This window comes from Sinocyclocheilus anshuiensis, unplaced genomic scaffold (genome assembly GCF_001515605.1).
Source record: "Sinocyclocheilus anshuiensis isolate Anshui unplaced genomic scaffold, SAMN03320099.WGS_v1.1 scaffold936, whole genome shotgun sequence".
NCBI lineage: Eukaryota > Metazoa > Chordata > Actinopteri > Cypriniformes > Cyprinidae > Sinocyclocheilus > Sinocyclocheilus anshuiensis.
Window position 1 is genome coordinate 263,138 of NW_015552621.1, and position 13,303 is coordinate 276,440.

General features: G+C 33.8%; 1 protein-coding gene across 2 annotated transcripts in view; it reads right to left on the reverse strand.

Annotated features, from left to right (window-relative positions):
* The window catches only part of LOC107666266 (pleckstrin homology domain-containing family H member 1-like), a 46,773-nt gene that overhangs the window by 825 nt on the left and 32,645 nt on the right, over positions 1-13,303 (reverse strand). The window contains exons 17-29 of one of the 2 annotated variants that reach the window (XM_016457492.1): positions 12,632-12,811; positions 11,193-11,304; positions 10,863-10,975; positions 7,992-8,168; positions 7,766-7,863; positions 6,483-6,660; positions 5,095-5,250; positions 4,884-4,981; positions 4,623-4,752; positions 4,392-4,531; positions 2,981-3,110; positions 2,721-2,804; positions 481-627 (exon numbers count right to left, since the gene is read on the reverse strand). In XM_016457492.1, coding sequence (XP_016312978.1) covers positions 481-627; positions 2,721-2,804; positions 2,981-3,110; positions 4,392-4,531; positions 4,623-4,752; positions 4,884-4,981; positions 5,095-5,250; positions 6,483-6,660; positions 7,766-7,863; positions 7,992-8,168; positions 10,863-10,975; positions 11,193-11,304; positions 12,632-12,811 — 1,743 coding nt within the window. Of the gene's footprint in view, positions 1-480; positions 628-2,720; positions 2,805-2,980; positions 3,111-4,391; positions 4,532-4,622; positions 4,765-4,883; positions 4,982-5,094; positions 5,251-6,482; positions 6,661-7,765; positions 7,864-7,991; positions 8,169-10,862; positions 10,976-11,192; positions 11,305-12,631; positions 12,812-13,303 lie in introns of both variants that reach the window. The other variant, XM_016457491.1, reaches the window with a different exon arrangement.

The following is a 13,303-nucleotide window of genomic DNA, read 5'->3' on the forward strand; positions in this document are numbered from 1 at the left end:
GAGAGAGAGAGAGAGAGAGAGAGAGAGAGAGAGAGAGAGAGAGAGAGTGAACCAGAAGGTCTTTAGTAGACAAACATTTCAACATTTAATTTGCTCTTACTGTATCAGGCCAAAAAAGACACAACAAAGCACAGATATGCGAGTAAAGCTCACGCTCAGACTAACACGGTAGAGCTCATTAGCACTTCATATATCATGTAATACTGTATGAGTGAAACTCTCATTAAAAAACTTGTTTTTAGCATCAGATATCTTTCAGATAGTGGTTTCAGAGGGGGGTGCAGGAGTTGAACTCAGGTTTTAAGCTGTTTTAAAGTTCTGATTTCTCCCCCACACACTTCAGATCAGATTTTTAAGATAGGTAATAAAAGTTCATGTTAAAAGCACAACATATCATCAGAATTCTGTCTTTACTGACCACATTCGGAAATGCAGTTAAAATGTGTTGTACTGTACCTTTTGTGAATTAGCATGTCTTACCTTTGGTTTAGCCATTGCAAATAAAAGTTTATCCACAGTCTTCTTGCCCAAAGCCTGGTCTTTAATCTGGCTGACCACTAACATGAAATCTTCCTTGCAACCTCCAAAGGTGATCACTGACTGGTATGGATGTGTGACGAATGGGTGCTAAAGAAAAGCAGAGCAGTTTCAGTTTATTTATTTATTTATCCCCATAGGGAAAGTACGTTTGCAGCATACACTCACACAGACATTTAACAATTCTCATTTGGCATATATGAATGTAAACAATAATTTAATACTAATAAATCTAATTTAAAATAACTGCTGACCCTTGCTGACCATCAGTTACCACTAGAGGAATAAGAATGTAATTGCTTGCGGAATAAAAGATCATTTTGACCTGTTTTTCGAGCATCTGGGAACCCAATATCGTCGGCCAGATGGTAACAATTCAAAAGTATAAGATAAAGGATGCCTCTTATCATTCACAATGATGTTAGCCTTATTCAACAGTCTTTCTTTATATATACTCTCTATGCTCTGTAACTTTATCCCTAATAATTTACTTGCTATTGTTACCAGCTTCCCCAATGACCTCCTCTGAGCCTCGGAAGCATTACCATACCGATAAATCACACAAAATGTCATAATGCTTTCAATAAAAGCCCCATAAAGCATCAAAAGCATTCTGGTATGGACATTAAAAGAAAGTAATTTCTTTAAGAAATACATTCTCTTTTGAAGCTTTTTGCTTACATAATCAGTCCATGCGTCCCAAGTTTATTGTCCAGCATTACACCTAATTGTTGCTAATTGTATTTGTTACTAATTGTTTAATTAATGTAGGACGGGTTACAGTTTGCTCTCTCTCTCTAAAATCAATATCCATCTACTTATTTTTAGTTTTAGAGCACATACATTGAGATGTTTTCAGTCTCTTACAACTCTACAAAAACGAAAATAAACACTACTGTTCAAAAGTTTGGGATTAGTAAGATTTTTTTTTAATGTAATGCATCCTTGCTTTTATTTAGATTAAATTGATCCAGTAAAAGTGAAGGTAAATATTTTTATATTGTTAAAACTTTCTATTCTGGAGAACAAACAAAAACGTATCATGGTTTCCACAAAAATATTTAGCACCTCAACTGTTTTCAACATTGATAATAAGAAATGTTTATTGAGCATGCAAATCAGCATATTCGAATGATTTCTGAATGACAATCACATTACACAATAATGACATTTTAAAATATATTAAAATACAAAACAGATGTAATAATTGTAATAATCTATTACAATATTACTATTGTTAAAGGGGTCATATGATGCTTTTTTAAAGATCATTATTTTGTGTATTTGGTGTAACAGAATATGTTGACATGCTTTAATGTTCAAAAAACACATTATTTTTCAAATACTGTACAACTTGAAATCGCATCATATGACCCCTTTAATGTATATTTTCTGCAAAATGTGAGGTTTTCTGTTCCCTTTGTTCTCCCCCCCAAAAAAGACACAAAAATAGAAAACAGAAAATTACAGAGTCTGCAGGACCCTGTTTATTCTTTCCCAAAACAGCCAGACCTCTCCAAGTGAGAATACAGCCAAATGGGCAAGATATCAGGACTACAGCCAACAGGCTTGTGGACCAGAGGTTTTAAAGCAGAGATATGAAGCTCATATTTTTCTTAAATGGCTAAATTGTTATTTTGAGGTGAAACTACTTTATAAACATCTGGTTATGTGCAACTGATGTTTTAAAAAATGGTGGGGATGTCATGGAACTGTGAAGGCTTTTGAATATTAATTAGATTGTGGTAAAATAATTAAAAATGCTGTTATAAATTGTCTATATGATGTATTAGTCGTGATCAGCTCATTTCTACTGTTAAAACAGTATTTCCAAAAATGATTTAACCCTACATTTCCCTGGAATCAGCGATGTACTTTACAGATCCATAAATATTTAGAGGTACTTTACAGTTACATCACATCCCTTGTTACTGTTACATTCTCAAAACTGTGTTATAGTTTTATATTTGAGGTGCTGCACACTTGACTTGTAGGCTTTCATTAGAAGGCTTTAGTGTAAGCATGTTTTTCATTTGTTTTTACAACCTCAGGGAGTCTAAATTCTTTTCTGTGGCAATCAACAGCACACTTAAGAGCTTAAGTTATAAATGACCCGTAATATTCCTTTAATGCAGTCTTACTTTCTGAAACTATAACTAGAGCAAGTATCCACATTCACTCACCATTGTATAGTCCAGAACACTCAGCCCATCCTCATTAACAGCCAGCCACACTCGAGTTTGCTCCAGTGAAGAGGGAGGCAATGGCTGCACAACAACAGAGTGGGAGTAAAAGGAGATATTCTGCCGTGTTTTAACAGCCCCCTTGTGAAAAGGTACATCTGAAAATCCTTTTAAGTGGTCAAGTTTGTGTAGAAAATAGCAATAAATTTTGCCAGTGGCTAAGAATACTGATACCTTATCTACTGTACATCTGAACTTACCTTGGCACTGAACAGCTTGGCCCCAAACAGAGGCCACTTGCGGGCCACGGTCAGGTAGATTCTTACACATTCGGAGGCTGTGCACGCATGAAGGACAGACCACTTAGTGGCCAAACGCTCAGCGAGTTCCCTGTGGGACAAAGTTGTGATTAAATGAAATAAGTAAAGTGTTTGTATAAAGTTCAATATAGTGAACATTTTAGTTTTCATGCCATTTTTAAATAATTTAAAAAAAAAAAAAACAGTAAACATCATATTACAGTTAATAAAGAAAAGTATTATATAACATGGTAAAATAGGTAAATTGGGCATTGGTAAATGGTAAATCAGGCATTCTATGGGCAAACATTATTATAAATTAAACCTAAACAATATTATATTATAAATTATTTCAAAACTTGATATATTAAAAATTATATTTATACTAACAATATATAATTAAATGCTAAAAGTGGATTACAAATGTAAAATAAATGTATATATAATTTTTAATATAATTAATAATAAATGTGTACATTATTTTTATATTTTGTTTGGTAAATGGGGCATTCTGTGCTCAAATATCAATGTAAATTATTCTAAATAGCTGTATATGTGTGCGTGTGTGTATAGATAAATTAGGTAACACTTTACTTAAGGCCTTTATACATAATGCATTATAAAAGTAGTTTTATTGCATTAATTATGCCTTATAATGAGTCGTATAATGCATTGTGTGATCTCATGAATAATTGTAATCACAGTTATAATACATTATAATACTTTTCTGTTTGTTGTTACACCTTTAGAAAGTATAATGCATTAAAAAACATGACAAACAAACCTTCAAATATTATGATGCATTTTAACCTTGGTTATTATTTCTTATGAAATGATGTAAAGCATTTTAACATACATTATGAATATGTTTATAAAGCATTACACATGAAGACTATAAGTGCTACCATAAAGTATTCTATTTACTATTTAATTATAATTTATTATATACTTGTAATTATACTAAAAGGCATACTACTATATTAAAATGATAATACATAATTGCATAATAATAATTATTATTAATAATAATATCATACATAATAATGAATAATAATAATTACATGCCCTAGAATTGAGTAAGGCAAAAAAAAAAAAAACTCCACAGACAAGTTGTTATTTATTGAAATATTTATTTTATTTATTGTGAAATTTTTTATTTTGTTATGAGATTGTAAAGATCTGGTAGTATGGTAATAAATGTGAATGAACATACTGACACACAAGAAAAATTTCAGACTTTGTCTGAAATGATATGAGTTATACATCATATAATATAATATAATATAATATAATATAATATAATATTATACACATTATAAACACGAACATGAAGTGATTATAATGTACTTAATTTAAATAAATATGAATTTACCTGAGCTGCTCCATGCTGCATTCTTGCTTGTAACGTTTAGGATAAAAACGCTCCAGTACCTGCAGAAGGACCTGTTGGGTCTTCGGCTGAGAAGAACCAATGGAAGAGATTGCTGGACGGTCTAGGTCACCATGCTCGACCTAAAAGATAAATGTGATTGAGGTGTATTTGTGATCCACCACCACTTCAAGTACACTTACTCTCAAACACTTGATCCACATTAACACACACCTGTGCCATCAGCGCAGCCACCTCCAGGCCCAGTTCCTTACTGACAGGGAAGTGCCCTTGTTGTACCTCTTCATTTACTTGATGTGCCAGCAGGAGGCGCTCTCGCTCAGTCTCCCCCTTAACCTGAGCTCTGAAACACAGCCTACAAGGAAGATTGACTGCTTTTAAAAACCTGACATTATTAATCTATTGATAAAAACATTCTTAATACTTGATTTTGATAGATATTGTGTGTACGAGACCTCAGTTTTTCAAACATACCTGCTTTTATAAGTGAGACGGACAATCCGTGTTCCTTCATATTTTCCAGGATGAAGTTCTTTCAGTGCCTGTTCCCATTTTGAGATCACATCACAAATCTGCACCAGAAGATTAAAAAACATTCCTTTAATTTTCTCACGGCACAATATATATAGACTAAACTGTTTTATGCACTTTGTAAAAGCTCTGATATTCAGTGTTCATATTATACTTTATTGCTGGGCTGCAGGCAGTGCTCCAGATCTTTTCCAGAGGGGTCATCAGTGAAGAGCGCGAAGCCTGAAATCTGTGGTTTCCTCATGCCTGCCCTCTGGTTGACTGTGTTCAGGAACTCCTCCACTGTGGTGGAACCATCAAAACCTACGACCTATAGAGATGGAGAAAGATAAGAGGCAGCAGCGTTCTGAAAGCCTGTCCTGCTATAGTAAAACTGTTGACACTCATGCATTCCATGTCATACATCAGAGACCCTGTTACACCTAGCATCCATTTTTTGTGACCAGATCATGAGTGGTCAATGCTGAATACATGTGTAAATGGGGTCTAAAACAAGTTGTGATCAAATCACTGAAACCACATATGGACGTATTCAAAAATGCATGTGACAAAACTGTATGTGTAGTGTAAACACTCATCCATCCTGCATGCATCTTAATACCAAGTGTAAACAGGGCAAAAGTAATTTATTGAAATGGAGCAGTATATTGAACCTTAATGTTATTAAAAATGCTATTGCATTTTTGTTGAGTATAATATTTGATACATCAGGCTTTTATGGTTCTTATATTCTGATATATGAGAATATGAAGCTTATACTTGAGGAGGAAAAAACCACCTCGGTATTATTCAGAGGCCCAAATTCATAAAAAATTAAGCAATTTGGTGGAATTGTTTTTATTAATATGGCCAAAAAGTTAGATGAAATTCTGGTAGCTTGTAATGGGAATCAATGTGGTTTTTATAACAATACAGCAAACTACTTCAATAAAACGCATATAAATATCACTCTATATCTCCTAATAATGTCTTAGCAAGATATTATATATATAGCAAGATATTAAATGCTTAGATTTATGATCAAAGATATGTAGTTTTAATTGTGGGGGGCAAAATATACAATGCAATGCAATACAATGATGATTGAGAGATGTGCAAATAAACAAAAGCCTGATCATATTTGATATTCATGCTTTAACATGGTTTTTCTAAAAAAAAAAAAAAAAAAGAAGTAAAGATGTATGGATAATCAAGTAAACCTAAGATGCTTCAGTCCAGTAAATGTTCATCTTGAAATATTACTAACAATAAAGTTGTTTACTTTATAACAAACAGTAAAGATTTTACATAAAAAGATGTGTACCTCAACCTGAAGGGGGACATTTTTACAATTACAATAAAATACCTTTTACTTGCTAAAAAGTATAAACTATTAATCAGAGGGCAGAAGGCATGCAGTAGATTTGAGTACTGCAGGTTTTTCAGTTGATCATGTTGGTAATTTATGGGCCTTAGAAATTTGCATATCAAGTATGATACAGTGGGCTTTATAGGATTAATGTAAGGGCCAGATCAATGGGAACAGAAAGTGTTTGTGTGTACCTCATAAGTGTTGTTCATGAAGTGAACAGGTATGCTGAAGGGTAGCGAGTGATGGTAGGGGTTTCTCAGCAGAATAGAAAGAATTTCCATTCGTGAAGGCTTTGCCTCTCTCTCTCCATTCTGTAAGGTTCTCTCTACTGAGCGCTGGCAGTACACAGCATACTTCCCCACTTCAGTCCTGTGGGCGTACACACATAAACACAGGCTTTCAAATTCAATTACATGAGGCATCAAGGCAAAAACCCTTATTCGTATCCATATATAAGTCTAAATGCAGTAAACGTATCAAAACTCTTAATTCATTTTTTGATTTCTTAGTTTTGTAGCAGCCTTTTTTGACTGTTTTTTTTTTATTTAATTCATCAATTAAGACATACTACATATGATATACTTAAATTATAGAAGGCCAAACACGAAATACTTATGTAAAATCTGAATGTATAGTTGTAAATCCAAATATATATTTATAAATTTGAATATACAAATGTAAATCTGAATATATAGTTAATCCAAATGTAGTAAATATATCCAAATATAGTAAATCCAAATATGCACTACCATACTGTAAGGTTTTTTCTTTGTTGTTGTTGTTTTTGTTTCACAAACAATCTTTGTTTTATTCAGAAAGGATTCATCATGAAATTAATCAAAAATGACAGTTACAACTTACAAAAGTTTTCAAATAAATGCTTTTCAAATTAGAATGATCTCATGATTATAAGAATGATTCTGAAGAATCATGTGACACTGTTTGGCTGCTGAAAATTCATCTTTGCTACAAGAAAAAATTACATTTTTAAATACATTTAACAACCAAAATAGAAAACAGTTGTTTTAGGTTTTAATAATACTTCACAATATTACAGTTTTTTTGCTCAAATAAATGCAGCCTTGATGAGCAGAAGAGACTCCTTTCAAACACATTAAAAAAATCTTACCATCTCCAAATGTTTGAACGGTGGTGTGTAGTTGTAAATCTGAACTTGAATCTGAATGTATAAAATGTATATTCTTAAAATATCCAGTAGTTAAAAATACGGAATAATCCAGAAGTTATGTATTTATAATTTGTATTTATAAAATATATAACAAACAATATATTCAGATTTAAATATACTGTATATTTGAGTTTACAACTATACAGTCAGATTTATAACTATATACTCAAAACTATATTTAGATTTAGGGTAGTGAGGAAGAATCAGTCTGAGTGTGAATATATTGGGATTTATTTAACATGTACAACACATTGTACTTCATGGAGTGAGCGTGTGGCTAGTGACCTGGGATCTGCGTTCTGCTGCAGGTACTGTCTCAGGTACCACAGGAAATGATGCTGAGGCAGGAAGAGAGCTACACACAATGACAACAGCTGCCAGCACTGAGAAAGAAAGAGTAGAGCAGAGAGATATAGAGATACAGCACACTTCACATGATGTTACGGTGTAGTGTGTGTGTGTGTGTGTGTGTGTGTGTGTGTGTGTCTGTGTGAACAAATATGACACGAACCTGCGTGAGGGCGTAGTTGTGAGGAGTGCGGCAGTTGGTCTGTTTGATCAGCTGGCAATACATCTCATTCTGCAGCTCTGGATGTGTTAGGCACACCTGCAGTGCATTCTGGGCCAGCGAGGTGTGGTAGTCGATGGAGGGAGACTCCACCAGCACATTGATGAACAGCTGGCATGACTACCAGGGGGACAAAAAAAAAGTGTGGGTGAAAGACAACACACTATTTATGAATTTATACAAAAATACATAAAAAATGCAATTCATAAAAATAGTCCATAATGTCAGATAACTGGACCTTTTTATGACCAGGCAAAGTTAGTTCAGGTTGTAAAATGCAATGTGGGGTAATTTAAATAAATAAATAAACTTTAGATTTATAATAAATGTAATTATATATTTTAATTTATTATTTTATTTTATGTTATTGTATTTTACTTGACATACTTAGATTTATTTCAATTTAGATGTGTTCTCTCACATGTATCCAAAATGTAAGAAAAATATGTAATTACTTGGTGTAAATACTTGGTAGTTACACCACATGACATTTTATTAGCCATTACATTTTTATTTTTTTCTTTGAAATTGGTATAAAAGTTTCTTTATACCATATTAGCGGACAGAAAAGTGTTGGGGGAGAGGAGAAGAGAGACTGGGATATATGGCACTACTGTCTGTGATGAGAACCGAACAACCAGCAGATGGTGAACTCCTCACACAACATGTTACTGCACACAGCTGCTTCTGTGGCCGTAGGACAGCGCATGCAACAACATGCTTTACTGTCTTATTAACATTCTGTTTCTGTTCTTACAGAAATTCTTACAATGCAAATTAAATCAAGTCAGGATGTAGCTGTCAACCCCCCATTCATTACTTCAGAGTGGGAGGCCTTTTCATTCATTATCAAATGACTACCTAAAAAGCCCCTCTGATCTTCAAAGAGCACCGAGGGCTGCGCATGATGCTAGCTCTCGAGGACACGCCATTGAACAGTCAATAGGGCATAATATCTGTAAACCTCTGGACAACAGGTTTCTCAATTGAAAACAGGAGCCTGAGGAGAAACTACGAGCAACTGGAATGAGACTATCTCTCCAAACACTGTCAGCGATCCTCTTTGAACTCAGAATGAAATGTTTAGGCCTGTCCTCAAAATGAGATGTTACAGGGCTAGTAACGTTTCCCACACAAAGTGCTGGGAACCACTTGTTGAGGAGTCATTAACTAGAAGTAGTGATCCTACTAATTTACCAAAAAGTTTCATTGAAATTCATTCACTGATTCGTTTAGTGACTGTTTCTGCACATTACATGGTTAAGCCAGTAGGTGGAATCATACGACTGTTTTTTTTGTGAGTTTAAGTCATTAAATCATTCACTCAACCAAACTGTTACAAAACAACCTAGTCATTCACAACAACATCAACAAAAAACCTTATCCTTTATAAAAATTCACATCAAGGTTTCACCAACAAATGACAAAACAGCGGGTCTATTATTTTTCCTCTGCTGAGCATGACTTATGATATTTAGATATTCATCGAAATACATTATGAGCAGTGTTGTTATTGTTAACTAAAACTAAAACTATTTATGTTTTTGGTAACTGAAAGTTGAAATGAAATTAAAAATAAATATTAGATGAAAAACTTAAACTTACTTTATCTCAGTTGCTAACATTTCTTTAATTTTTAAGTATTAAAATTACTTACACTGAAAAAAGTGAAACAACTAAAACTAATAAAAATGACATAAGCACATAATACAATTATTAAAACTTAAAATCAAATGAAAAAAATTCAGTTAATTGTTCTGTCTCTTGTTCTGACTCAAAATAAGACTGACTGTTTTATTTGTTGTTCTTACACTACCGTTCAATAGTTTGAGGTTGGTAAGCAAGGCTGCATTTATTTGACCAAAATACAGTACAAAAAGTAATATTGTAAAATACTTTTATAATTTAAAATAACTTCATTTCTATTCTCTGTTATTGTCAGCAGCCATTACTAAAGTCTTCAGTGTCAAATGATTCTTCATAAATCATTCTAATATGCTGATTTGGTATTTCAGGAAACATTTCTTATTGCTATCCATGTTGAAAACAGTTGTGCAGCTTAATACTTTTACTAATATTTACTGACCCCATTTACTATTGACCCCAAACTTTTGAACACTAGCGTATGTCGTGCTCATTTAATTTCAGCAATTTGTGTCATTTGCCATTGCATTATGTGTATTCAAATTATATCGGTCATCAGCCTGCTATTTTGATATCAGCATGGTGTGCACTGAAAAAAATAAAAAATAAATAAATCACAGTTTCTGCTTGAGTTTAGAGTAGCTTTCTTTCTATATTGTTAGCCATGATTTAGTTTGTGTTCCCATTTAATATCATAATAGAGATCCTTTATATTTTGTGCCAAAAAAACTCTGGTTTTATTACTTGTAGTGTATCCAAGTACTACTGTTTCAAAACTGTAGTCTGACTGTAGTTGAACTACTTGAAATTATGAGCAGCATGTATCTTGGCAAGCTACAGTTTCAATGCAGTTTTCCCAACACGATTACACTGCAGAGAGGTTTTTTTTTACATCAATGAGAGCCAAATCCAGCTCATTATCTCCTGCGCTATAATGAGCACAAGGCCTCCCATCACAGCCTTTGATCCTGCTGTGGGAGACATAGTAGCTCTCTCACACACAGGGACAGGATGGCACCATCAACCCTCAGGAGAGGAGGATGAGGACAACTTAGAAGTGTTTTGTGAGATGGAGTGACTCTTCAAGGAAGATAAAGGCAACAAGAGAACATAAAGACTAGAGCGTTTGTGAATGTGACAGAGTAAAAGAAGACAGACGAGAGCGTTCACCTTAAAGAGCTTGAGAGCCTCTGTTTTAAGCGCCTCGGAGGGCAGCGTGGTGAGAGGATACCGCAGACCCTCTTTACTGAAACACAACACTTCACGTTTCCACAGAGCGGAGTCTGCACACATGAAGACACAACAGATTGAAAAACAAATTAAAATGGCACAACAGCTGTCATCAGGCCATAAGAACTGGTCGTAAACACTATCTGGGGTCTAGATAGAGTCATTCAATATGTCTGTCTCGATTTAAAACCCTCCATAAAGTGACTTGAGAAGCAGTTGCACATGTCGTAGAAGTGTGCAACTGGTAGATATATCAAAGTAACCTCTGACCTGGGTCTCCATCCACATCCAGCAGCTTGCCAATCAGCTGCTCGTACTCTGTACCTACTCTCAAACTGGCACAACTGCCCGCTGAGACGGCCAGGTGGTACAACCAGGTGTCCTATGAGAAAGACAGCAAGAAACAAATGAGTTTGAATGCGTTTAACTGAGCTAAATTTCATTTACCAAAAGTAATGACACTATGTACAGCTGAACTGACACTGAAAAAACTTAGTTAGTAATGTAGCTCAGTGTTGTTGTTAACAAACTATTAAAAATTGAAATATGAAATAATATATTAGATGTTATATGATAAATGCTGCTTTGGCAACTAACTGATGAGTTTAAAAAGAAGTACTAAAATGACTAAAACTAAAATTGACATAAAAATAAATTAAAGCTAAATAGAAATATTTAAAACAAATGACAAAAGCCTATAAAATTACTAAACTAAAATTAAAATGAAAACTGAAAATATAAAAATTACAATATTAGTATAGAAATAATGCTAAAAGAACTGATGTAGCTTTTTCACTAGCATGCTATAGAGTAGCAGTGTAGTATGACAATTTAGAATTTTAGTTCATTTAGATGTTTCCTTTGATTCACAGACTTCTGTGCAGACTAGGCAAAATTCTGTTCTTTTGAAGTTTCTGTTCAACAAATAATCTTGAAAAAATGTAGCATGTTTCCACAAAAAATATTAAGCAGCACAGCTGTTTTCAACTGTGATAATAATAAAATATGTTTCTTGAGCAGCAAATCAGAATATTAGAATGATTTCTGAACGATCATGTGACACTGAAGACTGAAGTAATGATGCTGAAAATTCTGCTTTGCCATCACAGGGACAATAACAACAAAATTATTGTTTTTACATTGATCACATAAAAGTAGCCCTGGTGAGCATAAGATACTTCTTTCAAAAACATTAAAAAATCTTACCAACCACAAACTTTTGAACAGTGGTTTATATTTTCTGGTTTTATTTATGGTATATTGTTCTTGACAAGTTGATCTGTTTAAATGTTCATGTTGCCATCATAACAAAGTGTCTGTAGCTTAACAACACTGGTAACAATGGTAATCACATACCTTCATAGAGAACTGATTTGCATATGAATGCAGTATTTTACATATTGTAATATATATATATATATATATATATATATATATATAATAAAAGATGCATGTGTCAGACTGTAACTTTAGTGATTTAACTCATGCATATGTTGCAGTTCCTAATAAAATCACTGGCAATATGGCAATTGGTACATTACTTTTGGGTCCTGTGTGTGTGTCTGTATCTAAAATAACACTCAAAAGTGAAAGAATATGTTGTTGTGTTTGTGATCTCTGCAGGTGTTTCGGGGAGGATGTGTATATAAAAGCAGCACTTAGGTAAATGTTAGGCAAAATTCAGATGGTGTTTGTGGTATAAGTTGTACCTTTTCTTGTTTAGTCCCAACAAGCAGGTAGGTGGGGCTTTGCTCTTTGGGATGGACCACTAACGTGAAGTGAGAGGAGAGGAAGCCCCGCCCACCTGCTTCATAATCCTCATCAGAGTCACATGACCTGTCCACTTCTTCCACCCGTGCTTCCCGAACACGTAGCTGACCCAGTGGGAACTGCCACAAACACATATTTGATCTCAGCACAATAGCATCTTAAGCATAAATTAATTTACAAATTACCTGAATATATACTTTTTATTTTAACATTTAAAATACACACATGAACTTCCATGGAAACTAAAATCACTTTGAATTGAATGAAGCTAAAGATATCCACCTTGTCATCCTGGTTTCGGTAGTAGTGGAAGACTTTCCCAATCAAAGCACACCACACAAGCTTTGAATGACCATGTTTCACCTGTAGTAAAATAAAGATCTCGAACGCGTAGCTGACCCAGTGGGAACTGCCACAAACACATATTTGATATTAGCACAATGGCATCATAAGCAAAAATTAATTTACAAATTACCTGAATATATATTTTTATTTTAACATTTAAAATACGCACGTGAACTTTAAAGGGGTCATTTGATTCTGCTAAAAAGAACATTATTTGGTGTATTTGGTGTAATGAAATGTGTTTATGCGGTTTAAGGTTCAAAAAA